The sequence below is a fragment of the Drosophila sechellia genome, chromosome 3L, assembly GCF_004382195.2.
Source record: "Drosophila sechellia strain sech25 chromosome 3L, ASM438219v1, whole genome shotgun sequence".
Lineage (NCBI taxonomy): Eukaryota > Metazoa > Arthropoda > Insecta > Diptera > Drosophilidae > Drosophila > Drosophila sechellia.
In genome coordinates, this window is record NC_045951.1 from 6593273 (window position 1) to 6619199 (window position 25927).

At 47.3% G+C, this 25927-nt stretch overlaps 2 protein-coding genes across 7 annotated transcripts; both read right to left on the reverse strand.

Annotated features, from left to right (window-relative positions):
* Positions 1 to 1730: 1730 nt before the first annotated feature.
* On the reverse strand, positions 1731 to 16275 carry LOC6611051 (PHD finger protein rhinoceros). Of its 3 annotated transcripts, XM_032717244.1 has the most exons (10): positions 16134 to 16267; positions 15026 to 15156; positions 14814 to 14902; positions 14069 to 14751; positions 13757 to 13984; positions 11806 to 13020; positions 10632 to 11201; positions 10446 to 10570; positions 6222 to 10382; positions 1731 to 6156 (listed from the first exon to the last, which is right to left on the reverse strand). In XM_032717244.1, the coding sequence occupies exons 2-10, from the start codon at positions 15051 to 15053 to the stop codon at positions 3563 to 3565; spliced, it is 9693 nt and encodes a 3230-aa protein (XP_032573135.1). In that variant the 5' UTR covers positions 15054 to 15156; positions 16134 to 16267; the 3' UTR covers positions 1731 to 3562. The 3 variants fall into 3 exon arrangements, 1 of the variants encoding a protein (XP_032573135.1); XR_004361649.1 differs by lacking the exons at positions 1731 to 6156; positions 6222 to 10382; positions 10446 to 10570; positions 10632 to 11201 and having other exon boundaries at positions 12838 to 12924; positions 12995 to 13020; positions 13404 to 13984; positions 16134 to 16275; XR_004361648.1 differs by lacking the exons at positions 1731 to 6156; positions 6222 to 10382; positions 10446 to 10570; positions 10632 to 11201 and having other exon boundaries at positions 12929 to 13020; positions 13404 to 13984; positions 16134 to 16275.
* A 1237-nt stretch (positions 16276 to 17512) lies between these two features.
* Positions 17513 to 25763, reverse strand: LOC6611052. Of its 4 annotated transcripts, none has more exons than XM_032719890.1 (9): positions 25174 to 25763; positions 24447 to 24531; positions 23650 to 24384; positions 21128 to 23572; positions 20954 to 21065; positions 19980 to 20098; positions 19671 to 19887; positions 18104 to 19560; positions 17513 to 18041 (listed from the first exon to the last, which is right to left on the reverse strand). In XM_032719890.1, the coding sequence occupies exons 2-9, from the start codon at positions 24519 to 24521 to the stop codon at positions 17712 to 17714; spliced, it is 5490 nt and encodes a 1829-aa protein (XP_032575781.1). In that variant the 5' UTR covers positions 24522 to 24531; positions 25174 to 25763; the 3' UTR covers positions 17513 to 17711. The 4 variants fall into 4 exon arrangements, with proteins under 4 accessions (XP_032575781.1, XP_032575779.1, XP_032575780.1 ...); XM_032719888.1 differs by having other exon boundaries at positions 24441 to 24531; XM_032719889.1 differs by having other exon boundaries at positions 24441 to 24540.
* Between the last annotated feature and the right edge of the window lie 164 nt (positions 25764 to 25927).

A 25927-nucleotide genomic window follows, 5' to 3' on the forward strand; every position in this document is an offset into this window, starting at 1 on the left:
AAAGATATATTTTCAATTGTAGACTTTTTAAAGAAATACCTCAACCTCCTTCGACCAGCTGATATACCCAATTAGACACCACTTAGCTGAGAACTATATACCCAACTTATAGAATGGAATAAGGTGGCTTAACTTCCATAGCAACAATTACCAGTTACCAGACTGCATAAATACGAATTGAATGAATGACCTTTTTGGTCAGCAACGTAACGACGACGCATAATATTGTATTAATAATGTTGTATTTTTTTTTGTTTTATTGCACTCTTCCAACATGATTATTATGTATTAATTGTTTAGTTTTCAACTTTAGCGCCGAGCTCGTAAATTATGCAATATAGCATCACATAAATCTCGAGCCGGAGGCTATTTTAGAATGCCTCCACTTGCCGGCAGGTGAAAATCGCTGCGTGACTAAACCACAATGACGGCCCAATGTACGGATTGTAGTACAGATTGCCACGCCTATTTTTGACCAATTAGAATACTCCTCAATACGCCGGAGAATATCTGAAATTCTCAGGTTAATCGGCGAAGGCAGAGCCAAGTGGATTGCGTGTCAATAACATCGAAAGAATTTCGCGCACAAATTTATAACAATCGTTACGCAACTGCCGGTATTTAATTAACAAATTGCAATTTAAATATTCTCGAATTTATTATGCACGCTTGCATTTCATTATATTTTTAAATGTTTGATCGCGCCGGTTTGACTTGAATATTTCAATACATTTTCATACATTTTCAAACCGCTTCGATTGCTGGTGAATAAACCAATTAACATGCACACCAATTATTATAAGTTATAATCAAAAGCAACTGGTTCCAACCGGATGAAAATTTCGCCTACCACCGGCAAAAACCAACAAGTTGTGCAGATCATTAATCACAAGAACGTTATAGAATTTATATTTAGAACGTGACTCAAAGGCTATCTGCGATATAGATTACTACGTCCTCTAATGGGTGTTGAAAACCAATGTAAGTCCGCTAATTGCCGGATAAACCCAGGCGGTCCAGAAGAGGGCATTGGATCAGGGAGCGTTAGTCACGCACCGCGCTTGGGTTAAGATTTTTATATATACTATATATATATTTAATTAGCAGCATGTTCGGGGTAATTGGGTGTTTTTCCTTAACCTGCTTTGCAACACGTCATCGCCGGAATTTTGACCTCTCACCCAGGGAACGGAATGTCTGCCCTCTCGAGAAGTCAAGATTCCAGACATAACCTGCGCCACATGTCACTCCAATTCCATTCAGTGCACTTCACTCAAAGATAATGCTGTAATCGCTTTGGCGCTGATAATTACATCTGATCACTTGCTCTCAGCAATTCCATTCGAAAGTTTTTCGTTGTCCGGAGGCGCATTAGCAACACGCTTCCCGACTTCGTGCCGCTCTGGAAAACCATGATGATCGATGGAGCTGCTGGTGGCTATAGCATATAGCATATAGCCGCTCGATCGGCGATCAACGATCCAGCTGGCACAGCTGGCAATTGCTGTCTGCAATTGCTGGCTGGGAATTGGAAACTGGGAACACCAGAACGGCAGAACACACCAGCTGGTGAAGGGCAGCCGTAGTCGCAATCCGGACTGCAATTGTATGCAAATGAACGCGTGCCGTGTCGAGAGGCTCAAATTGCATAATAATTGCTCGGCGAAATTATCACCTTGATTCGAAACATGGGTTCTTTTGGATTTTTATGTTCATTTTTGTTGTCGTACAATATGCCATAGAATTCTTTATTGTAATTTACTCTTGTTGCTGCTGTTGCCTATACATACAGATTTATGTATAATGTGCACTGGCTGCACTTACTGCATATAATATATATGTTTGTATATATATATATAATTTATGTATATATATTCAGTATTAATATAATATTTAGCTTGTGGTTCTTTAAATAGGTTTGTTGCTGCTCTTTTATGCTCTAGGTACCGTCTCTTCGCAATTTCGCATCGCTTCTCTTTTTCATTTGTGTTCTATCAACTATGTTATCGTAGTGAAATTAATTAAAATTTACGTTTGCAAAACGAAAGCTTTAACAACTTAATTAAATACGGTTTCTCGTGTTTATTGTTTTCACTATTTAATATATATATCTTTTTTTTGCCATTAATAATATTATGGGCGCTCGGTTAATGCGTTTCTTTCTCGATTCATCGGCTCCGTTCGCCTTCAATAGCGACTAAGACACTTTTTTATTCATATTTCATAAATTTCAATTGTTTTGCTTTTCGTCAAATCTAGATCGATTTTTACATGGTTCAAACTTTAAAGCTACAATTTGAGATGCGTAAAAACGAGCACAGTTTTTACTTGTCTGTTTTCCCTCTTGTATGTACACCAAATGCATTTCCTTAATGAAAGTTGGGAGGGGATGAGGATCTGAGGCGGAATGTTGCACATATGTGAGCTGTGTGTGGGTTTACAATGGTTTTATTTGAATTGAAGGGAGGCTTACTGCTTAAACCGCACGCTTACTTAGCATATTTAACAAAAATTTATACATCTTCTTGGCGGTCTACGAACTAAAAGGGTTTCCCTCACTTAGATTTTGTATCTAGCTTTAGTTGTGTGTTGCGAATCTCTTTGTTTACTTGAATTAATAAATATTTCAACAAATCGCCCGCAGCACGAATCGATAATAGTTATAATAGTCGTAGTACATAATCAATAGTAATAAAACTAATAATCGTAGTTAATTTACACGAGTTCTATAGTTACGAGTTAGGTTCTGGAAAAAACTAAAATCTAATTATAGTCAGACGGGCTTGATAGTAATTCTTTGAATTTTTTGCATTATTTCTCTTTCGCTTTTCTGCTTAGTTTCTTTTGTTAAGCATTTAAAACAAATTAAGTTCAATTAAATTAGATTAGAGGCCTAATTAGCTAAAGCTATTAAAATTAATTGTCATTAACAAAAGGCTTGAAACCTACAGACTACTGAAAGTTTACAAACTAAAGACCAACAAACTTGCCATTTAGGCGTGGCCAAAGTCCAGGGCGCAACTGCAGTCAAAAGGAAACATTGCACAAATGAAAATGGTCATAGAATACAAAAATGAGTCAGAGGATGCGGGCAGTGGAATTCGAGTCTCGCAAATGAATATCAAATATCAGTACAAAACAATGACGCCTCAAATATTTAACTTCACTTTTACACACAACGCAAACTTTGCTTCTTGCAGAAATTCAAGATGGTTTTCTTTTTCGATCACGAAAATAAATATATATATATATAGTTACTAAACGATTTGTAGATTTTCTTCTTAGCATGAATAAAAAATATACAATATAAAAAGCCAATTTAAAAAAATTAAACACCCACTGAAATTCCTGCATATATATAAGATCAAAAATGAAACGTTAACCTTTTTGGAACCAATTTGCATGTGGATTTGAAACCGTTCTAAACCTGCCCACTCTTCCGATCTCATCGCTGTGTAGCTGCTGTCGAAGATGAAGCTGCTGCTGGTCCCGATGCTGTTCCAGTTGCCGCCCCCGTCAGGTCGTCTCCTTGGAGGTCCACGTTGGCGGCACTGGCGTACTGCTAAAACCATGACTGCCGGTTAATGTCATACGGCTTGGGCATGCCCAGTGCAGCGCGTTGATAGGCGGATGGAGGCGGCGGCGGTTGACCATATCCGGCTGCTGCCGCCGCCGCTGCTGGTCCGCCCAGCAGACTCTGGTTGAAGATCATCCGCGTGTGGAAGTCATCGCGCCTTAGATACTGCTGGTACAACTGCGAGTTGGGATCCGCAAAGGGATAAGCAGCTGCAGCAGCCGCTGCTCGCGAGGATGGATGTGCCGCCGCCAGGAAGGGATACGATCCGGCTGCCGTGTTCAATGGGTTTTGACCTTTGTCCGCGGCATTTCCAGTCGGATTCGCTGCTGCGCCACTGTGTGCCGGCGCCGGAGGCATGTAGTAGTGATTGGGTGCATCTCTGAATTGATCCAAATAGCTACTAGCTGCTGCGGCCTGGTCTCCGTACAAGCCCAGCGTTCCTGGAGTTGGCGCAAAGTTGAAGGCACTTCCGGGCACCATTCCACCTGTCGATGTTTTCAAGGAAATGGCTGCCGCATCGGCCGCTGTCTGATTGGTGGTGGAACCACTGTTTACGGGCGTTGCTGCTGAACCGCCCACGGGCGAGGATACACCTCCTGATTTCAGGCCCGCATACAATTGGAAGCCTTGCTGCAGCGCCTGCGCATGCGCCTGAAGTTGATTATTGGTGGCTGCGGCCGCGGAAGCCATTGATTGCGGCATATTGTACTGCGGCATGGCTTGGTGCTGCTGCTGTTGGGCGGCCACCTGTTGATGTTGTTGCTGCTGCTGCTGGGCAGAGACTTGTTGCTGCTGATGCTGCTGCTGAGCGGCCACCTGTTGCTGCTGTTGCGCTTGTTGTTGCTGCTGCTGTTGTTGTTGTTGCTGCTGCTTTGCAGCTGCAGCCGCAGCTTCTGCCGCAATTGTTGCTGCCTTCTTTTTTCGTCCCCTTTTCGCTGGAGCTTTGACTTCTGCCGGCGGAACAACAGGAGCTTGCTGCTGCTGTTGTTGTTGGGGCTGCTGCTGTTGCTGGTGAGCGGGATTGTTGTTGCCGGGTACATAATTACCCGGCAGTTGCTGCGCCGGATTCCCATAAGCCGAAGCAGCTGAGCTCGAAGCGCTGTACATATGGGCTGCCGGCGGCATGGCCTTGTCGAAATAGTTTCCGGCATAGCCCAACATCGATTGCATCAAGGGATTGCTGTAGGTTTGCGGAGGCGGTGGCGTTGGCTTGTTGTAGGCGGCCAGGTGATGCGTCTGGCTTAGATGATGCTGGTGCGCCGTAGAGGGCAGGTTCATCATGTTGGTGCTCGATTCACTTACCGCAGCAGCAACCGTGGACTGAGCTGCAGGAGGTTTGTCCGGCACTGCAGTTGCCTGTTGCTGGGCGGTATAGTTATGGTTAAGTTGTGCCTGCTGTTGCTGGTAGTTGAGTTGTTGCGGCGGTTGCTGTTGTTGTTGCTGCGGCAATTTTTGCGCCTGCGTTTGCTGCTGCTGATGCTGTTGCTGGTAGTTTTGACTGAGTGCCGTCTGAAGCTGAGTGAGATGTGGCTGCGATTGCTGGGACTGCTGCTGCTGCGGTTGTTGCTGCGTTTGTTGGTTCGCTTGTTGCTTGTTTGTTGTCACCTGGGGCGACTGCTGTTGCTGTTGCTGCTGCTGCAGCTGACAACTATTGTCCTTTGCGAAGTCCTTGGGGAAACCCATGGCCGCCGCCCGGTTATACATCTCAAATGCTTTGTCCGGTGCTATGTTGCCAATAGGTTTGCCGAATGCCATGGAGCCCAGGAAACTGTTAAACATTTGTTGCTGCTTGTTAAGCAGGGATTGCGTCTGGTTTTGGGTTGGCTGCTGCTGCTGCTGTTGTTGTTGCTGCTGCGCCGGAGGCTCTTCTCTTTTCTGCATTTTATTGGCCGCATTTCCACTGTAATCCATACCGATTTCCTCTCCAGGTCGCTTAAGAGGATTTATTAGTGTATCAGTTTTGGGCGGTTGCTGCATTTGGTGCTGCATAAATGTGGCCATATCGCTGCCATAAGTTGGTGGTGCGATTTTCTGCTGCTGCTGTTGCTGCAAATTATCCACGGCGTCTGCTGCGGCAGCAGCATTTGCTGCGGCATTAGTAGACTGATATTGCGCATAGGTTGGATATTTCGGTTTGTGTTGCTGCTGATGGCCCAGCACCTGTTGCTGCTGTTGCTGAGATGTCTGCAACTGTTGCTGCTGCTGTTGCTGCTGCTGCTGCTGGGATCCTTGCAACTGCTGCTGCTGAGGCGTGGCCTGTAGTTGCTGCTGCTGCTGCTGAGGTGTTGACTGTAACTGCTGCTGCGCAGCTTGCATTTGTGGCTGCTGTTGCAACTGTCCAGCTTGCTGCTGCTGCTGTTGCTGCTGCTGTGCTGCCTGATTTACAGTATTCGTAATACTTGGCGGCAGCAAGCTGCGATTTAGACTCCAGTCATTGTTAGGCTTGGTTATGGAAGCAGTTGAGGACGCAGCGGTCGACAAAGGATTAATCAAAGTGGCGGGGTTATACAAGGATCGCTGTTGTTGCTGAAGCTGCTGGTAGCTATCGTGCGTGGGAGCATAACCATTGTTGCCCAGAGCTGAAACAAAGAGATGTATTATTGTTAGAACATGGTTTGAGTAGTTAAATAAAATCGATTCTTACCTGTTGTTGCCTGAGCACCTGCGGATGGTTGAACTGGCGGTACCACCGGCGGCTGTACCTGTTGTTGCGGTTGCTGATAAGGTGACAGCACGGGCTGCTGATACGGCGAGTGCTGCTGCTCCGCCGGCGACTGAGCCAACGGTGTGGGCGGTTGCGTTGCTGCCGAGGACGCAGGCGATTCCACACTGTGCATAGGACTGAGAGCCTGCTGATGGGCTGCCGGACTATGTGAAGGCTGTGAGGATTGCTGTTGCTGCTGAGCCGCGGGTGGATGATATGGAGAGTGCTGTTGCTGGTGGTACGGGGACTGGCCATGATACGGCGACGGGTGTGTCGATTGCGACTGCTGCGGGGTAGTGTACGGAGAAGTTTGGGGCTGTTGATAAGGTGAATGTGGGTTCGGTGTGCTCGGACTCATGGAAGAGTTGTAGTCCGATTCCTGGGAGCGCGGCTGCTTGTATTGATCATAGATCGGAAGCGGGGATGTGGAAGAATACGCTGGAGTCTTAGAAGCCTCAGAGCCCGAAGGATTGTAGCTGTTTCCTCCTCCATAAGGAGACGTTCCACTCATATCCGGAGTGGACACATTAGGCGACGAGGCGGAGGAGTAAATATGCTGGGAGTACTGGGGATATGGAGAGTTCATCTCTCTGGGACTGCAGCTCTTGTCCGGACTGCTTTTGGTCGTGGTGTCCTGGTAGAAGCCCACCTTGATAGCACCATTTAGAGGATATGGCGAGGCTGGTTTACTCATATCGTCATTGGGCTTAGGAGAAACCATAATGGGGGATGCGCCAATGGGTGACGCCCCGATCGGAGAGGTATAAGAACCAGCCGCATAAGATCCATAACGCTCATCGATGGCAATTCTTGGTGAATCCGGATCCTGGCTAAAGGAACTTCGCTCTGAGTTTGTGCTGCCAGTGCTTGGTTTCCTTTGGCGCATTACTGTTGGTAGGGAGAAGTTATCCCCAGCCGGCGAGTGAGCTGGCGGAGCAACCTTGGAATCACCTTGAAGATCTTGGACAGCCGTCTGCTGCTTTTCCTCGTCCTCGGACTTCTTGCTAACCTTTGGGCCACCAAACGCTTTTATCCAGGCACTGAGATTAGGCTTCTCCTTTTGATTAGCCTCCGATTTCGATGACTCTGAGGATTTGCCTTTTTTACTCAGTTCGTGAAGAGCTTCAAATGGTTTTGGCGCCTCTGTGCTCGGTGTTGTCGGTGTTGAAATATTCTCCGGTTTGGTCTCCTTATTTGGAAGGTCATCTTCATTTGCGTCCTTTTTTCCGGACATTTCCTCAAGTGATTTGCCCAACGAAAAGTCCTGTGTCTTTAGAACCGTGCCCAAACTCAGTTTGGGTGCTCCCTCGCATGTTTCCGTGATAAGAGCGTTCTTCAGCTCCTTAACTTTGGTGGTTACTGGATTTACACCTGCGTGAGAATCTCCCCCCTCCTCCGTTGATTTTCCGGCGACTACATTCTGCAAAAGATTACCCTTCGCTTTGCCTGGCTGAAGCCTATCGATGGTTCTCATAACATTTGCCTTGGCTTTCACATGCTGAACCTGTGCAGCTTGAGCCGCCTGCTTTTCTTTCAGGGACTTGCGTTTGGCCTCCTTCGCCAGCTGCTGTTTAATGTGAGGCGGCGGTGGTGGATTGAGGATCAGTTGCGTGGTGCTGTGTTCTTTTGGCTTCGGAATCGAAAGAAGTGGCGGAGGCGCGGGCGTTGGCGTGGGAGTTACCGCCACGGGTTGGGGCGTGGGCATCGAGTTATTGGAGCAATTTGAACTGGAAGCAGCAGTGGCGGATGTGCTTCCAATGGAATTCCCAGAGTGCATCGAATGCGGAGGAGTACCACAGCTGCTGCTCACACTGCTCGGCGTTGGAGCCACTGACTCGGATTCCGATTTGCTAACTGCCTCTTTTGGCTCGCTCACCAGTTCGTTGAGTGCCTCAGCCAATTTGGTTGGTACTAATTCCGCTTTTGGAGCAGCCAATGCTACTGGTCGTCGAAAATCGGCCGCATCCAGTTTACTACCGATTCCCGAGTCGAAATCATCCAAAAGATTGTATCGGGATGGTGAATTGCTGGCCGAACTGAACTCCGTGAAGCGGGGCGTGTGTTCCAGCCAGCGATTAATGTCCTTGAGGGTCTGTTCTGTTTCCACATCCAATGCTTCGAGATTTGTGTTATTGTTGGTCTGCGGTTGTCCCGCTTTTTGGGCTGCCTTTTTGCTGGATGTCTTCTTACCTGATCCCTTTTCACTCGCTTTATCGGCCGGTTTCGGAGGAGGCGGCATTTGTTTGTCGGGTCTTTTCTTAGGTTCCTTTTTAGCTGGTGCTTCTTTCACCTTGCCGGACGCTGATGTGGCTATTGGAGCTGGAGCAGGAGGTTCCTTAATAGTTTCTAAAGCTGATACCGGCACCGGAGATTTTTCTCTTGGGGCCTTTTCCACTACTTTTTGTGGCTCCTCCTTTTTCTTCGACTTTTCCGAGTGTTTCTCGGTGTCGGCCTTCGAAGCTTTATCAGATTTTTCCGCTTTTTCCGACTCCTTTGATCGCTTTTGGTCTTTGCTCTTCCGCCCGCGCTTGTTTTCCACAGCATCAGATGACTTTTCTCGCCTTGCAGAAGCTTTTTTATTCTCCCTATTGCTTTTCGTGCTGGCTGACTTGGAATCTTCGGAGGGAGCCAATGAGTTGGATGCACTGGAACTGCTGAAGGCGGCACGACTACGTCGATACTTGATCACATCGTACTTGTCCATGAAAGGCAACAGCATATCCAGTTCGGTCTGCACTACTGCTGCTACATCAGCAACGGCCGCTGGAACGGGCGATTCGTCTTTAGTCTTCTTATCCTTTGCGCTGCGGGACTTGTCCTTATCTTTATCTTTTTCCTTGTCCCTATCCCGATCCTTATCCCTGCCTTTCTTTTCTTTCTCCTTTTTCGAGCTTTCTGGCTTCTTTGCTTTCTTTGCCACCGGCGGACGCTCTTCGGAGCTGGCCCTGCTGTTGCTTAAGGATTTAAAGTCGCCGTCAGACTCTCGGGAAGATCGCTCCTCATCCGCCTCATCCTGGTGCCGGGCACTCAGCTTTGTGGTTTCCGCGGTGGGAACCTTTTTCACGGTGGTTAGCAGCTCGGAGAGATCATCGTTAAGGGCACTTTTTGAGTATTTCTTGTGGAGATCAACCTTGAAGGGAGACATGCTTCGCGACCGAGAGCTATCCTCATCTTCGTCTTCATCATGCGGCGGATCATCCGGATCTTCTTCCAGCTCGGCGGCGGATTCGGCAAGAGCGGCCGCTGCCGTTGGTGGCAGCTGCTTCTTAACATTCACATCGGACTGGTCGCTATCCAAGGAATCGTCCTTGGCCTTGCGCCCCCCCTTGCCTTTCCCTTTCACCTGTCGCTTGACTGGAGTAGGCATTTTAACTTTGGATTCAGCGGGAACAGATTTCTTCTTTTGGGCCGCTATCGTGCGAGCTGTGGGTTTAGCCAGGGATTTAGTTTTGGCCAACGAAATGTGGTCATCATCGCTGTAGTCCTCGCTCTCGCGACTGTCGCTCGGATCGGACTCAGGATCCGAATCGGCCGAAGACTTCTTGGCCCCCTTTTTGGTCTTTTTGCTGGATTTGGACGCGGCTTTATCGCTCTTAGTTTTTCGTCCTCGCTTAAATGAAGAAGTTTCCTTGTCCTTTTCTTTGTCTTTTTCCTTTTCCTTATCTTTTTCCTTTTCCTTTCCTGTCTTGCTCGTTTTGCTCTTCTTGCTTGTTGGCGGTGGAGGTGGAAGTGGTGGCGTTGGTTCCCTTTCGGCCTCCATATCTTCATCATCCGTTTCCACATCCACCTTACTCTTGATTTTCTTTTTGCGTCTTTTGTCTTTCTCCTTACGCTTGCGTTTTTGTGCTTTTTGAGGTGCCTCCGCCTCGATCTCGCTGAGATCCTCCTCAGCGCTGCTCGCTGGCCTACCTGGCGCATCCTTCTCCGTCTCCTCCTTCGCCTTCTTGCTGAAATACTTCTCGCGGAACACGTTCATCTTGGAGTCGGCGGCGGGATAGCTCAGATTGGGATCATCATCTTCGTCATCGGAGAGATTATCAAAGTACTTTTTGGTGGCCTTCTCGAAAGCATCCTGCAGATTGTTAACCATCTCGGTGTATTCTGCAAAAGAATATAAGTATATTTCAATAGTTATTCAATGTTTACATTAAAGTGGATGAGTACCATTATTGTGCCCATTGTACAATCTGCAGTTGTTGACAATCAAGCGGAAGTCGTTGCGGAATTCGCTGAACTTGTGATATTCCCCGCTGTCCAGTTTATCCTCCATTTTCAGCAGGTCCATGGGTCTGGAAAGCGGTTTTAGAGATTAGATAGAGATTGCATTCGGATTTGGCTAAGTGTACGCACCTCCTGATGATGGAGTAATAGCGCGGGGCTATATCCTCCTCCACGGGATCCACAAATGGCCAGGCATCACGATGGTTTTTCACGTAGACGAGCACCTTGTGCATCCCGATTTGCAGGACCTCCTCCGTTTCGGTGAAGCTAAGAATATTCGCATGATTGGAGGAGTTGTACGTTGAATTGTTGTTTGTGGTTACTGGGTGGAGTAGTGATGTGCTTTTTGGGTTTGTTGTGTGATTATTGTTGTTGTTGTTGTGGGCAAGGGAGTGGTGCGATTTGGTTTTATGTTTGTTACTGTGATTATTAGTGGTATGGTGGTGATGATGATGATGGTGGTGGGTGTGGTGTGAGTGGGAGTTGTGGTGGTTCTGATTATGATTATGATTCGAATTATAATGATATCCCTGCGACGTTGTCGTTGTTGCTGTTGTTGTAGCCGATGTCGTCGTTGAATGGCTGTTGCTGTTGTTGTTGTTGTTGTTGTGACTGTGGTGCGACGCGTGCTTATGGTTGTTGTTGTTGTTAAGGCTGCTGTTGTTGTTGGTGGTGCTACGGTTGCTACTATTTACATGGCTACATTTTATCGGGGTTTTCGGGTTTTGTGATGATCAACAGTCGGAATGTTTTTTATCGTTTGTTTTTTTTTTTTGCGGGTGGGTACAAAAGTTTACAATAACAATGATAAATATGTTAATCAATTGATCATATTATATACAATTTAATGGGTGAGCGGATGAAATGAGCCGACAACATGCTATGCCTGCCTTATAGATTAAAATGGAACTCAAGAAAGGATTATGAAAATGTTCAATTAAGGTAGGAGAAAATGTTACAGAAAAGGAACCAAGACCGCAGCACAGGGCCCAAACTCAATAATCAAAATCAACAACAATACCAGAGTGGAGCATCATGAATGCTTATGCAAAATATATAAAATTATATCTTGATTTATATCATCACTTTCTCCACAAAATAATTTACTGTGGCATTAAATAAAATAAATGATATGCGTAGCTTTTAGAGTAAAAGATTGCGATTTAATCAAGATGTAAATCTATGATGCCCACACATCCAACAGCAAGCAGAAGCATAAGGTATGATTAAAGAATATGCCAAGAGCAAATGGATAGTACGATTGTGTTGTGTCTGGGGATCGAAACTGTCCACCCTCACTTACTCATCGCCACTCTTGTCCGAGTAGGCACCGCTGATGCGCTCCGCCTTGCTGGAGGACGATGACGCCGATGAGTCCGCGGCCGACTTCTTGGACTTGCCCGTCGTCTCCGTCTTGCTCAAGTTGCGATCCGCCTTGTCAGCCATTTTGCTGGTGCTGCTGCTCCCGCTGCTGTTGAGCACGGCCTTCTGCTTCTTGGAGCGCACAGTGCTGGCAGTCGTGGTGGTGCCACTCTGGCTGCTGCTACTGCTGCTCGGCGGTTCCTGGGATTGCTGCTGCTGGTGTTGGACGCTTCCCGACGGTATGAAAATGTTTCCAGTCAGCGAACTCAGCGAATTGTTCGTCTGCCTGCCAGGCAACTTGACATTCGCCGCTGGCGCCATTGCAGAAGTTACTGCTGGTTGCTGTGCTTCCACTACTGCCGGCTGATCAACCTGCTCGTCCTGCTCGGTTTCGCTCTCATGTGCCACCGGCGAGGGCAGACTGAGATCGGCAATACTTGTGGCTACTGCAATAGCCGCCGAATTGGTGTCCAGAAGTTGTAGCTGCCTGCAAAAGTTCTCTTTGTCCTCGGGACTTAGAGAAGTGCTGGGCTCGGCAGTCTCTGCCTGCTGCTGATGTTGCTGCTGACCACTACGTCTTCGCTTTGGCTGGACACTATTGTTGCTGCTGGTGCTATTGGTGTTGCTGTTGCTATTGCTGTTGCTGTTGTGGTTATTGTTGTCGTCCTCGCCCTCGTCTGCCTCTGAAGCATGCTTGTGTCGCCGCCGATGATGATGATGATGCTCGCGGTCCCGCTCACGATCTTTATCACGATGATGTCGCTTCTTCTGCTTCTTGCCCGACTTTTTCTTCTTGTGGTGATGATGATGGTGGTGGTGACTACTCTTGCTCTTCAATTCCGCCGGCGTTTGCGATTTCGGGGCTTCTGGAGAGCGAAAATCGTCGTCAGTTGCTGAGACTGCTAATAATTCCTCTGGTTCCTGCCGCTGCTCCTCTTCTGGCGGCTGCTCTTCTTGTTGCCGCCGCTGTTGCTCCGGCTGATCGGAATGCTGCTCCGCGTCGAGGGCCTCGTCGTCGTCGTCGTCTTCGTCGTTTTCTGGCGAGAGGCAGAAGGTTTCCCTGTGGCACAGAAATTCGCTCGAATTAGTTGTGGTTGTTCGTCTCAGGGAGCTTGCGTAGGTTGAAATACCACTAGCTGTCGATGTAGACTGGGACCTAAAATGCAAGCAGTTAAGAAAAACACAAAAATGTAATTAATTAACTATCCATACGATTTTGTAATAATGCAGTTAAATTTCGTAGTACAAATGGATTTTAAGATATGAGAATGTATTACTAAAATTGTATTCAATGCATTTCAATATTATTATATTGTTTTAATTGGAAGCCAACGTGACATATTAATTTTGATGAATTAATGTTAATTTTTGATAAATTCAAATAAGTTAAAATTGAATACGCGTTTTTACGATATGAGAATCGGATGTCAATGTCTGTGTCTCTTGAATGGGATGAAACTGAGATGTTGACATTAAAATAAACTTAAACCATAAGACAATGCATATATCGAATAGAAATAGATCAAAAAGCATGCTTACAGATTGTTTTTGAAAACGAAATCCAACCAATTCTTCCATATACAAAACTAAATGATGGGCAAAACTGAAATTAAGTGCTGATCCTTGTTCCGTCTATGCTGATCCAGGGTTAATCGACGATGTTGATGATGGCGATTTGGCTTTTCAACTGCAGCAACACAAATTGTAAGCGAAGAGTATTTTGGCTCAACAAATTATAAAATTACGGCAACTCAAAAGATCAATTGAAAACATAAATCAAAGATGCTTTTGGTATGCAAGTGAGTTCAATGTATCAATGTATGTTTTGTTTCTGATTTCCGCTCTGTGAGTAGGATGTCCGCCAGCCTTCCTAGGAACATTGGCGTGCTAACCGTCTGCGTGTGCGCTGCTGCGATTGCTGCTGTTGTTGCTGCTGTTGTTGTTGCTGCTGTTGTTGTTGCTGCTGCTGTTGTTGCTGTTGCTGCGGCGGTGCCAACCAGTGTGCGTTTTGCCGGTCCTGGTAGAGATTCTCCCGCTCACGACGCTGGCGCTCCTCCTCCTGGCGCGCCTTCAACTCCGCGATGTTGCGAATGCGACTAGAGTTGCGCACTTGCAAAAGTCTGGGTAAGTAAAATAGTATTTCATAAGCAATGTTGATTTATAAGATATGTATCTTTTGGAGAAATCTAAGGTATTTTACTCACTTCCTGCGCCTCAAACGCTCACGCTCGCGGAAAAGCTGCGGCAGCTTGGGCAGAAAGTTGTCATCGAGTATGTTAAAGAGTTCGCGCTCCTTGGCGTTCGTCGAGGTCTTAAACTTGGCAGCCAAGTTTTGCCAGTCCTCTTCCGTGAAGCAGATCACTTGCCAAACTGTGCCGTTGCTGCCGATGCCCTTGCTGTTGGATGCTCCGCCAGTTGAGGCTCCGGCGCCACCTGATCCCGAACCCGAACTGGAGGAGGCCGCTCCACCTGTGGCTTTGTCCTCCCGATATAGTCGCGTGCCGTAGAAGTACCAGTAGCCGGAGTTCTTGGCGTCGTAGCCCAGAGGCTCCACGCGCAGGCTGTCCGCCTCTAGATTGCTGAGGATGACCTGCACATCGACGGAGTCCAGGCGAAAGTGGCACAGATCGTGCAGGATGTGCAGGCGCTTGCGCACGGGCAGCGACTGGAAGTCAATGTCCGTGTCGAAGTGGTTCTCGGTCTGGTGCAGGCGACACTGTTGGCGCAGGAAGCGACGCAAGAACATCTGATAGTTGCTGTGTGTGATTTCCTTGGCTACCGTCTGTAGCGCATCGCAGCCCTTGAGCAGGCGCACAATTAACTCGGGCACTAGGGCGACCTGATCCTCATCGCTGGTACCATCGGAGAGCAGCGCCGATTCGAGGTCCTGTGGATGCAGTGCGTTTTTAAAGATTGATGCTTGATAGAAGGTTTTTATCAGACACTCACCTCGATGTCGATGTCGGGCAGATCAAAGGCGGAACTAAACAATGAACAGAAATGCGAAATACACGGTATCTCCCACCATGATTGAATGTCTACGAAAAGAAAAACAATGATTTCCGTAAACGTATTTTATTTTAAGTTTTTCTTTATTTAAGAACACTTTTTATAAGTGGAAAATGGATTTTAGTTTTTCTTTAAGCAGAATTATTGCTCACCTAATAGTCCAATGAAAGTAGAAACCATTTATGTATGCTTGCTTATTGGAAATGTTGCTCCTCTGCGGGATTTTAGAGATGTAAGAACAATTCCTGGGCCTCTTTGGTAGCTCTCTGGTGTGGAAGTCGGGCTGCGTATATAATATATATGTATATATAACGTGGTCAGGCGGTAACGAATTAGGCTCAAATTACACGGCCGAAAGTCAAAAGGCGGCAAAAAGAGCGAGCACAGAATTCAGACAAAAAAATGTGTGCAACATGTGTGTGTGTGTGAGTTCGGACACTTGGCGGCAATATATACATAAACATCTGGCTTTATCACTTATCAAACATTCCGATGCACACAAGGGTTTGGGCAGCGCAGGGGATGGGGATGGAGTGGTAAGGGTCGAGTGGGTGGACGGTAGGTCAAAAGAAAGTACGCGCGCTTATTTTCACGAAGAGAAAATCAAAACAGACAGCCGACAAGCGGCCAAGGTGTGCGTCTAAGCGGGACGGCACCAGTGCATAAAACCAATAGCCGAACCGCTCACTTTTTCACGTTTGCCTGCCATCCCGCTCCCGCGAATGGGCACTACTATTTTGACTACACTGCACTCGATTATTTTGCAATTATAATGTGCAATTTACACGGCTCTTGGGCAGTTGGATTTTTTTCCGCTTTTCACCGCAAATCGCACGCGTTGAAAGGTTATGGTGCGCAGATTAAGTTGGCGTACATAGCAGTTTATTTAACTTCCAATTTTGTGGAGCATGCGCGCAGCGGCTGACGACCGACGGCTTTTCTCCGCCTCCGCTTTTTGCCTACTGGCCAGTGTGTATTTATTTTTATTAATACACGTATATATATTTTTCAGTTACGTGTGAAAATGTCATTTAACTCTTAAAACGCCCATTTCCCAGCCATCCTTTCTTTCTGCTTTTCCCCCTCAATTTCTTTTTCCACACACACGCACGCACACACTCGGATGCCAGGGCACACACACACAACATAGTCGTACGCAGAAGGGCTCCATCTGCCATAAAATATTATTAATTATTTCACAACAATAGCAGCACGCACTAAACAGTTCGCTGCGATCGATTGATTGAACAGCATGCCTACCCGTTTCGATCCCGTTAATCTGGCTAGCTGCGCAGACAATACGCGATTCGCGTTTTTTGCGCTCCTGGTTAATTTTATTTTTCTTCAGCGAGCAGCAAACGCGGCGAAGAAATTATCGTGGCTTTCGATAACTAGTGGTGGTCTGAAATTCGTCAACACGCCAGCCATCGATGGCTCACTAGAGATGCGTCACTCGGGGCAAAGTAGCTCTAAACGATAGTTAAAATAAATATCTTGGATTTAAATTGGTAAATCGACTTTAATCCTTCAAAATGGTTTACCTTTCATTTTAATATTTAATATTTTCCAGTTGTGTATTTTAGTCTTACATATAACCAAAATAAACTTCCACTTTAAGATTAATGAATAGTTAATGATTTTGTTTTCCAAATATAAGATTTTTAGAACATATTTACAATGAAACTTTATGAAAATCAGACTAATACATTTTTATTTTTAATATGCTTGCTTTTCCACCTCATAAACTCAATTCTGTAGATATGAAAAGTATTTTAAATTATTATTGTTTTTGTTTACATGACAAGTTTTTATGAATTAATGCGCTATTTACAACATTCCGCGATTCTATCGATAGATCGATTTCTTTCTTCCGGTCGCTTTTCGCTTGCCATTCGCCTCCCGCACCCCTCCCCCAACAATCTTTTTTTCCTGCCTTCCCACCCCTCCTTCGCGTGAGCAGCTGTGAGTCTAACCTAACTTTTCGGCCCGTTAACTACATGGCGGCGTGCTAGTGTGTGTTGTTGCTTCACACGTACGAGTGCGGATGTGTGCGTGCCAGTCACCATGTAGGTCGTCATGTATGTTCTAAAGTAACTACATGGCATAAATCGTGGGTGGGGGGCTATCAATTAAAGATTAACCAAAATTATGCAAAACTATCCAAAGGTGCAATTCAAGTTGAGGGCGCAATGCAATGTTTGCAAAAGTCTGCAGCTAATTTAAGCGCCTTTCTGCCGAAATTGCATTTTGTTCATAAACGTGCCTCGGGGAGTCCCACCATGTAGGTGCCATCTACATGGCGATTCTAGCCTACATGGCGAGGCATGCGAAACTGGTTTGGGCAAGGGCGACCACGAAATTTGTTGTAAAATATAGTGGTGCTGGAAAGCCTCCCCAAGAACAAACAAGTAACGCACTACTGTAATATATTAAAACCCCTAATTTTGTTATACATTTAAATTTATCTCTTCGAAATTAATAAGTTATTCAAGTTAATTGAAATTGTAAATTCATTGAAATTTCAGAAATTAATCCAAATTAATGTGAATTAACATAGAATTAATTTTCAGTCCCAATGACTTTCCAATCAATACTCGTCGCTTAAAAAGCCCAAATACCAGTTTCTTGTATTTCATACATAGTATTTTAGTCTTTATTTATAGTTTTAGTTTAGTGTGGTTTAAGAGGCAAACTTTTAGATACATAGAATTGAATAACCGATGTAATTAAATGGCGTATTTACAGGTGGTGCCGCAGCTGTGGCAGCTGGAGCAGCGCAGGCAGGTGGGGCATATGCGCATCCGGATCGCGAGCTCGCAGGGCGAGAATCGTTTGGTGCTACGGCTCTATCTTTCGGATCTTCAGTCCACCGCTGGGCCCACGCGTCGGCAAATGAGCAACTCCGGAGGAAACGCCCGTCGTCGTCGCCGTCGCCGTGCTCACCAGTTGGGGTATCAGTGCACCGCCATTACTGCTAGCCTCGCCGTTTCCATTGCTCGGAGTTGAGATGGCTCCGTTGTGCAGGCGCCGCTTCAGCACGAATCTTTTACCCGTGGGCGTTGCCGCAGTCGTGGGCGTAGGTGCTACTGCGGCGGCTTTCCCTGCCAGCGCTGGCTCCTCGTTCACGGGGTCCACTTCCATGTCGGTGCCGGCATTGTTTTCATCGTGCTGAGGGAAATATTATAGTTAGCGATCGTGATGAATCTTTGATAAATCTTTTAGAGACTTACCAATTCACTAGCTGGATCCTCGTCGTCATGACCCTCCTCCTCCTCAAACTCGGCACTCTCCGTGTCCTCTGGATACTCCACCAACTGGCCATTCAGCGTGGGAAACTCGATCACTGGCAGAATGAGGCGTTGCTGCTGATTGCCCTCGTCCATCAGCTGTTGTATGAGATTGGCAATGTCCTCGCGCTTTTTCGTCACTGTGAGGAAGTCAAACCAGTTGGTCAGCTGCTTGATAGGCAGTCTGTAGTCTCTGATTGGCTCGCCGAAGAATTGCTCCACATACTGCAGCAGATACAGGCCGCAATCGGTGAAGTTGTTCTGCTGCGGCACCTTGACGCAGTGGCCCGGCATATTGTCCTTGTTGAAGACGTGCGCCTGCGCATCCGGCTTCTTTACCCGGTACTCGCATGTGAGATAATCTCGCAGTGTGGCCACCACGCGGCTACGCGATGCGCCCGCCAGGGAATCAAAGATTAGGATCAGAGGTTGCTTTACAGCGGGCACATCATCGGATGCAATATTCCTCGCTGGTCCGGTGGCTGTGGGCTGCGAACTGGGTAGACTGGGCGTGCTGGCTGTCGTGGGGGTGGGCGTGGACGCTGGTTCCTTGGCAGAGTTCGAGTTTTCACTGTCCTCCGAGGCCATGTCGCTCTCATCGCCTTCGGCCTCATCCCGTTCGCTCTCATCGTCTGCTATCCGGCACACGTTTTCGGCTGTCAGAGCTGCTGGAAGCTGCCCTCCCTCTGCCCTTTTCGTCAGCGGGGTTATGGTGGTGTTGCCAATCTGCAGGGCCACCTTTTTGCCTCGGGGACGTTTCAACTGCTGCGGCTCCACAGGCTGATTCGTATCGAACGTGACGGGTCCTTTTAAGTTTGGGTAGCAAATGATGGCGAGGAACCAATGCGACTGCTCGTTAATGGGCACTATAATGAAATCCTTATCGAAGATGTCCACTCCCTTGGTCCACTTCTGTACCCTGGCGTGACGTTTCTGTGCTGCCGTCTGCTTCATGTCCGCTGGTCGCGTTAGCGTTGTGAGTCTCTTGTAGAAGAATGTACTGAAGATATGCGTCCTCTCGCGTTGAGGCTCCGGAATCAGCGTGTTCCTCAGCCAGAGCAGATAGAAGTCAATGATGATGTCGTTGAGGTAGGACTCCTTTGTGAGGCACACGAAGTCCTCCATGCGTATGCACAGGCCTCCCGTTCCCTTCGGCGGATACATCAGCAGGCTAACCTGCTCGTCTGCTCTCAGTTGGCGCGGCGGTGGCTGCGAGCTCTTGTCTTGCGTCTTGCGATCGTAGTCAGCGATCCTCTCGAGAATCTCGGCGGCATCTGTCGAGGATATCTCGTCCACACAGCTGAACATCGACTTGATATTACCACGGGCGGACACAGATATGCTGTCGAACAACAGGATCAGACGGCGAGTGTGATAGCTGTGCGTCTTGAAGCCGGTTTCTACAATTCCAAGAATTAATTACCATTGATTAGTTAAGTACCGTACTGGTGTGCAAAACGGTGAATGAAACAATGTAGTATTGGGTGCTTATTAATGGACGGAAACTCACGTTCGTGATGCTGATCGTCGGGCAGCTTGAGCTGGTTCTTTACGTATTCGGCGCACGTTTTGAGGAGATATAACGTGACCAGTGGCTGGGCGGGCTCAACGTTGCCGAAGTGGGCTATCACCTTGATCACCTCCTGCTTGTGGATGTTCAGCTCGAACTTCTCGTCCTTGTCCTTCAGGATGCCAGCGATGCGAACGCCCTTCGTGGTGAAGCATACCTGTGGTATTACAAATAAACAATTAGTCGTCCATTGTATTATACACATTTCAAGGGCAGGGGTGCTGGTAGAGGGGGTGACTGAATACTTACCGGCTCGGTAATCTCGAATCTGTAGGGCACCAGACGCACGCAGCTGCATTTCAAGGAGGCGGAAAACTGCTCCGCTTCGGGTACATCCGACAAGTCCCTAACATCGCCACGGGAGAAATCTGCAATGGTTGGAAAATTTTCGTAGTAGTTATTTAATTGTACCATTTTCCTCGTGGCCACATTTTTCATTCACCCGCGAGTTTTCGATTTCGCCCAACATTTACCTTCATCGTTCATTGCGGTAGAATGCTTCGTCTACTCTGTGTCGTTAAGTAATTAAATATAGAGTACTAAATACCTAGCTACTCTGAGAAAATTACAAAAGAATGAGGAAAACGATGTGTTTTCACGCATTCGCTTTGCTTGTCTGCTTCTTCTTCGGCGAGCGTAAAAATGGCGTGCTCTTGCTGGTCGGAGCTCCACCTGGCGGGGAAAACGTGGTAACTCTTGGCCTGCGGCATTGCCAACACAAAATAACTGCACACACAACATTGCTATACATTAGTGGTGCTACTAGCTAAGAAACGGCTAGATCTAGCGCAAAAATAAATAGATTTGCAAAAAATAGCTAAATGTTTTATGTGAATTTTTGGTAAACTAATAAAATCTCTCTAATTTCTAACACTTCAATATGATTTGAAAATAAATTTAAATTATCTTTAAAATAATTTGATATACGGGCATACTGTAACACTATTTGTATCTATCTTAGAGATTCCCTGTATCTGTATTCTTTTCTTAGTCAAGAATGTATCTCAGAAATGTAATTATCAGATTTAGAAGATACATTCTAAATGACTACATTAGTCACAAATTGTATCTCATAAATTAAAATTTGTATGATTATTGTAACGCATTTTCATATGTGAACTATCTATCTTTCAGAAAATAAAAAGCATTAAACCAAGTTCTGGTTTGATTTATAGATTTCGGGGAATCGAATATGATATCTGAATGGTATAATTATATCCTACCTTTGTACAGGGGTTCCTCATCGATCTCTGGCAGATTTGGCTCGCAGGGAAAGGCGGCTGAAAGTTCGTGGAGATTTCCATTGGAGTTCAGCTTGGAGTTGCTTGTTGCTTGCTGCAAGGGATAACGAAATAATAAATAAATGCAAGTCATAGCAATTGACAGGAGTAACTTACATTGCTCGAGTCCGAGGTGCCCTCGCCCCCGTCGGCCTCATCCTCGCTGCTCAGCAGCACCACGGGATCCACTTCGGGCACCCGTCTGCCTCCCCTGGCTCTGCCACCTCGCATGGCCATGGATCCGCGTCCACGAGCTCCAACTCCGACTGCGTAGTTAGCTCCAGCCATTTTATTGTTAAATCTAGCTGCCGCCAACTCTCGTTTCTTGTCCGCAGCCGTTGGGACAGCAGACACGGGTTCGCTGGAGGACGACGAGGCTGGCGAGGATGCAGCACTGTTCTTGGGCATGTAGGATTTGCGTTTCGGCGGCTCCGGGAAGACGCGTTTGCACCGCTCGCAGCGGGCGTGATCCACGCCAGTGAATCCACACAGCTGGCAGACGGCCAGAAAACCATCGATCAGCTTCCTGCCCTCCGACGGAGTGGCTCCAGCGGAACCGGCGGAGGAAACTGCCCCCACAGCTGTGTTCCCACTTGCCGAACTGGCCGCCTCGCGTTTCGCCTGCTCGGCAGCGGCATTCGCTTGGGCATAGGCAGGAGAGGCACTCGTTGTGGCAGGATTGGGATTGGCTGCTGCTGCTGCTCCGGCGGCGGCAGCTTGATTCTCCTGCGAACGGTTCATTTGCAGACTCTCCTCCGCCCGTGAAATCAGTTCGCTGGCCGACTCGTGTACCGTAAATCCGACGGTGACCACAAAGTCCACATTGGCACCGCGATGCTCGACGCACTGGATGGTGGTGTTGTGGTCAAAGGGCACGCCGACCTGCTCAAGGAGATCCTGCACGGTGCAGGACTCCCGTGGAAGCGTAAAGGTAATCAGACGTTGCTCTCCGCTGGCCAGGATCACCAGCATCTTGGCACTATTCTTATCGCGCTCGGCGATTTCCTGACCGGCTCGGTTATTCAGAACATGCTGCGAGTGAATCTCGTAGTTATTGTGCGATGTCTTCATCACGGATGATCCTTGCGGGACCGCCGCTGGCGCTGGAAGTGGAGCCGCCACTGCGGCTGGTACTTGCCTCTGTGGCTGCATGATCCTAGTGCCAGGGGGCAAGGCGCCAGCATGTTGCGTGGGTGTTATTTTAGCCGTTGGGCGAACCATGGTTCCGGGTGCCGTGGCTCTCATTGCCGCAAGTCCTGGACTTGGAGACGGAACTGGAGCCGGTGATGCCGACAGGGTTTGCCTTTTCTTGTACTCCGCCAAAGTCATGCTTGCTCCACTGGGTTGTCGTATTCCCTGTGCCTGATTCTGCAAAACTTGCTGCTGTTGTTGCTGCTGCTGCTGCTGTTGTTGTTGCTGCTGTTGCTCCTCTTCTTGCGAGGCAGCTCCTGCTGGATAGAAAGTGGTCAGTGTAGTCCCCGTTCCTATCTGCATGGGCTGTAGTTGATTGGTCACCGGCTGAGCCTGTGGCTGGGGCTTCTGCTGCTCCTTCTTCAGCACTGCCGCCTGGATGCGCTCTTCCAAATCCATGCCTATATTACTAGTTTGGACCACACCACCTGCGGCCGTAGGAGCAGGCGCTTGAACTGGCGCTGCGACAGCTGAGCTCACCGGAGCTCTGTAACGAACAGGACTATGGCGCATCATTAGCATTTGCTGGTGCTGCTGTTGAGGCGCCTGCTGCTGCTGCTGAGGATTTCCATCTGTTACCATGTGAGTGCGGTAGATGTGGCGCGGCTGCTGCTGCATCTGCTGTGCCTGCTGCTGCTGCTGTTGTTGCGGCTGGCCGAGATTCGTGCTGATGGTAATGTGCTTCATTTGGCCCTGAGTCACTAGCATGGTCTGACCCTCGCCGCTGGCGCTAGTCTGCACCACCAACTGAGCTCGAGTGGGTCGTACGCCCGCAGGTCGCATATTCCTAACCAGTCCGCTGGGCACTGCTCCTCCTCGCGGTCGAACTTGCCGCACAATTGTTGTGGGCGTCAGTGTAGGCCTGGTGGTAATTAGTGTGCCTGGCCTGGCCAGCACAGCTCCACCTCGAGGGGATTTCCTGAACGAGGCGCGTACTAGTTGAGTGCCACCGGCAGCAGAGGTGGCCACAAGCTGCGGCTGCTGCTGAGCCACCAACTGCGGTTGCTGCTGCTGCTGCTGTGGCGCCTGCTGCTGTTGCTGCGGCTGCACCTTTTGCACCTGCAACTGCTGGTAGACAACATTTTGGGTCTGCTGTGGCACCACACGAGCCTGAACCAAATGGGCTGTTTGAGTCGTGGGTTGCAGTTGCATCTGTTGTTGCTGCTGGACTTGCTGATGCTGCTGCACTTGCTGCTGCTGTACGTGCTGCTGGATGACGTGTTGTTGCTGCTGCTGCTGTTGCGGTGAAGTGGCATAAACTACACGATTGTTGTACGGATGTATGGCCTGTCGCATGATCAGCTCCTGATGTTGCGGACTCTGGATCAATACTGGTTGCTGCTGGACAATCACGTGCGTATTGTTGAGCATCTAGGATTTGAAAAACATATCAATATTATGTTTGAAGTGACAGATTAGTACAGGGCTATGTGGAAAACCTAACTTACCCCTAAGGGCCTTTGTTGCTGCTGTGTGGTGGTCATGCGGTAGACGATCTGCTGGTGCTGCTGCGGTTGTTGTTGGGATGGCGACGTCTGCAGCTGCAACGTTTGTGGCTGCTGCGCTTGCTGATGCTGCTGCTGGGAACTCTGAAGTAATTGGGCTTGCCCTTGGGGAGACGACTGCACTTGGTAGGCGGGTGCGTGTTGCTGATACTGTTGTTGTTGCTGCTGCTGCTGTTGCTGCTGCAGCACTTGCTGCTGCTTCTTCTGCTGCTGCATATGCTGCACTATGGCATTTGGTTGCAGGACTTGCTCGGAAGTGTAGTAAATCTGCTGCGTATGCTGGATGGCGGGTTGCTGCGGCTGATGCTGCACATATTGCTGCTGCTGCTGCTGTTGCTCCATGTGCAGTTGTTGCTGCTGCTGCTGGGGCTCCTGTTGCTGCTGCTGATAGTGAACCTGCTGCACTTGCTGCACCTGATGCTGCTGATGATGCATTACAACTTGTTGTTGCTGTTGTTGGTGCTGCTGCTGCGTTTGTTGTTGTTGCTGCTGCTGCTGTTGTTGCTGCTGCTGTTGGTGCTGTTGCTGCTGATGGGCAAGATCATCGCCACCGATTATGTGGTATGTGGGCGCCGCAGACTGCTGGGGCTGTTGATATTGTGCTGGAGCAGTCGTTTGGTAGACAACTTGCTGCTGGTCATTGAACACCAGCTGCTGGTCATCCTGTAGGACCAGGGACTGAAAGAAACAGAGAATTAGCTTGCTGTTCACCGAGGGCTTCGGATACTACTCACCCCCACCTCATCTTGGGGCACTTGCACTACCTGCAAATCGGAGTAGACGGGCTCCTCCAGGGGCACAATATACTGCTCCATTTCAAGGCAGCTGGAAATACTTTTAAAGTTTAATTAATATGATCTTATTTTCAATACAATTTTCTTTAATTCTTTTTGGAATATTTTTTTTTAATTATATGCAATTTCTTACAAGTCGTGTTATGTATTGTAGTTAAATTACATTTCAACAACAATGCACCTATGCCTGAGGTAAAGTAAACGTTAACTTGTTAAACTTTGCACCGTATGTAGCATAATTAAGATACTTAAACATTTTGTGTACTCTTTAAGGTTATATTTTTGCGTTTCAAATTCCTTTACATTTATTCCAATAGAACCTCGGTAAGGATATAAGTGATAAAGTATAAATTAAATAAAAGTGCAAACAAGTCTTGTTACTTTTGTGGCATTTAAACATGCAAATATACGAATTTCTGCTCTTTTGCAGGCGTTGCATTTTTGAGACTTTTTTACACAGCCCTCAAGAACACACACACAAAATCGCAGTTGAAAAATGCGATTTATATCATTTTGCAAGCAGAAACTTGAATAATATGCGGTTGACCTATTGAATAAACGAATTCCTTGGCAATTTTGCAATATATTTAACTTTTTTAAGGTCCATTTATTATACAATTACTGGTAATTTTTTGAGCCTCATTTTTTTTGTTGGCATTCTCAACCTACACACCTCCGTTAATCTTACGAGAATGGCAACTTTTTGGAGCCAATCGCTGTGCCCTCGGCTCGATACAGTTGTTCTTTGATTAGATCATAATCGCGCTGTCTTTTTACAATAAACACACGTTAATTATTCGCGTTTTTGCTCGAAACCCGTGGCTTTCTTTCTTGCAATAAAAATGGCGTTCACCATTAAAGGCAGCATTTGGTATTTATTCCATCTGGCAATGCCGGAACGCGAGCGCCACCTGGCGGCCTCATCAGCTGTTTATAAACATTTTGCAGAGTTGCTTTGGGCCGCTGATTTATCGATGTCTGCCTTGTGCCGTCCTCTTCGCCTAATGTTTAGAGGTACCTCTTTTTGGCATGTAGCTAGTTTAAAGGGACCACTAAACGGTCGAGCCACTGGAGTTTTCTTAAAATCTTTAGTTTTTCGCACTGAACGCGCTGTTTCGGTGATTTCCATGATTTTGATCCACATTTTGCTGTTATTTAGCGAAACGCGATTGATAACGATTTTTAGCGACCGTTGATATCGCGGTTTTGAGCACTATGTGTTTTGTTGTTTGCTGCGCGCTCTGGCGAATTGGGTGAGGAAGAAGAAGAAGAAGAGAGGCGAGGGAACAACAACACCGTTGTTGTGATGGCAAATCGTCGATAGGCAGAAAAACTCGATAGCTAGGAAAATTGTGGGTGGCAGTGAAAAAAATTTCAACAAATGAAATATATAAAAATAAATAAAATCTAAGTATATTCATTGTAAG

Bases quoted from the DNA above. Each gene is read 5' to 3' on its own strand.
- LOC6611051 (XM_032717244.1), bottom strand. From the start codon at position 15,053: ATGGTTTCTACTTTCATTGGACTATTAG. The intron at 14,903-15,025 runs GTGAGCAATAAT...TTCTTTTCGTAG, and splicing joins TACTTTCATTGGACTATTAG to ACATTCAATCATGGTGGGAG. The intron at 14,752-14,813 runs GTGAGTGTCTGA...CTGCATCCACAG, and splicing joins TGCCCGACATCGACATCGAG to GACCTCGAATCGGCGCTGCT.
- LOC6611052 (XM_032719888.1), bottom strand. From the start codon at position 24,521: ATGGAGCAGTATATTGTGCCCCTGGAGGAGCCCGTCTACTCCGATTTG. The intron at 24,385-24,440 runs GTGAGTAGTATC...TGTTTCTTTCAG, and splicing joins TGCCCCAAGATGAGGTGGGG to TCCCTGGTCCTACAGGATGA. The intron at 23,573-23,649 runs GTAAGTTAGGTT...TTCAAATCCTAG, and splicing joins AGCAACAAAGGCCCTTAGGG to ATGCTCAACAATACGCACGT.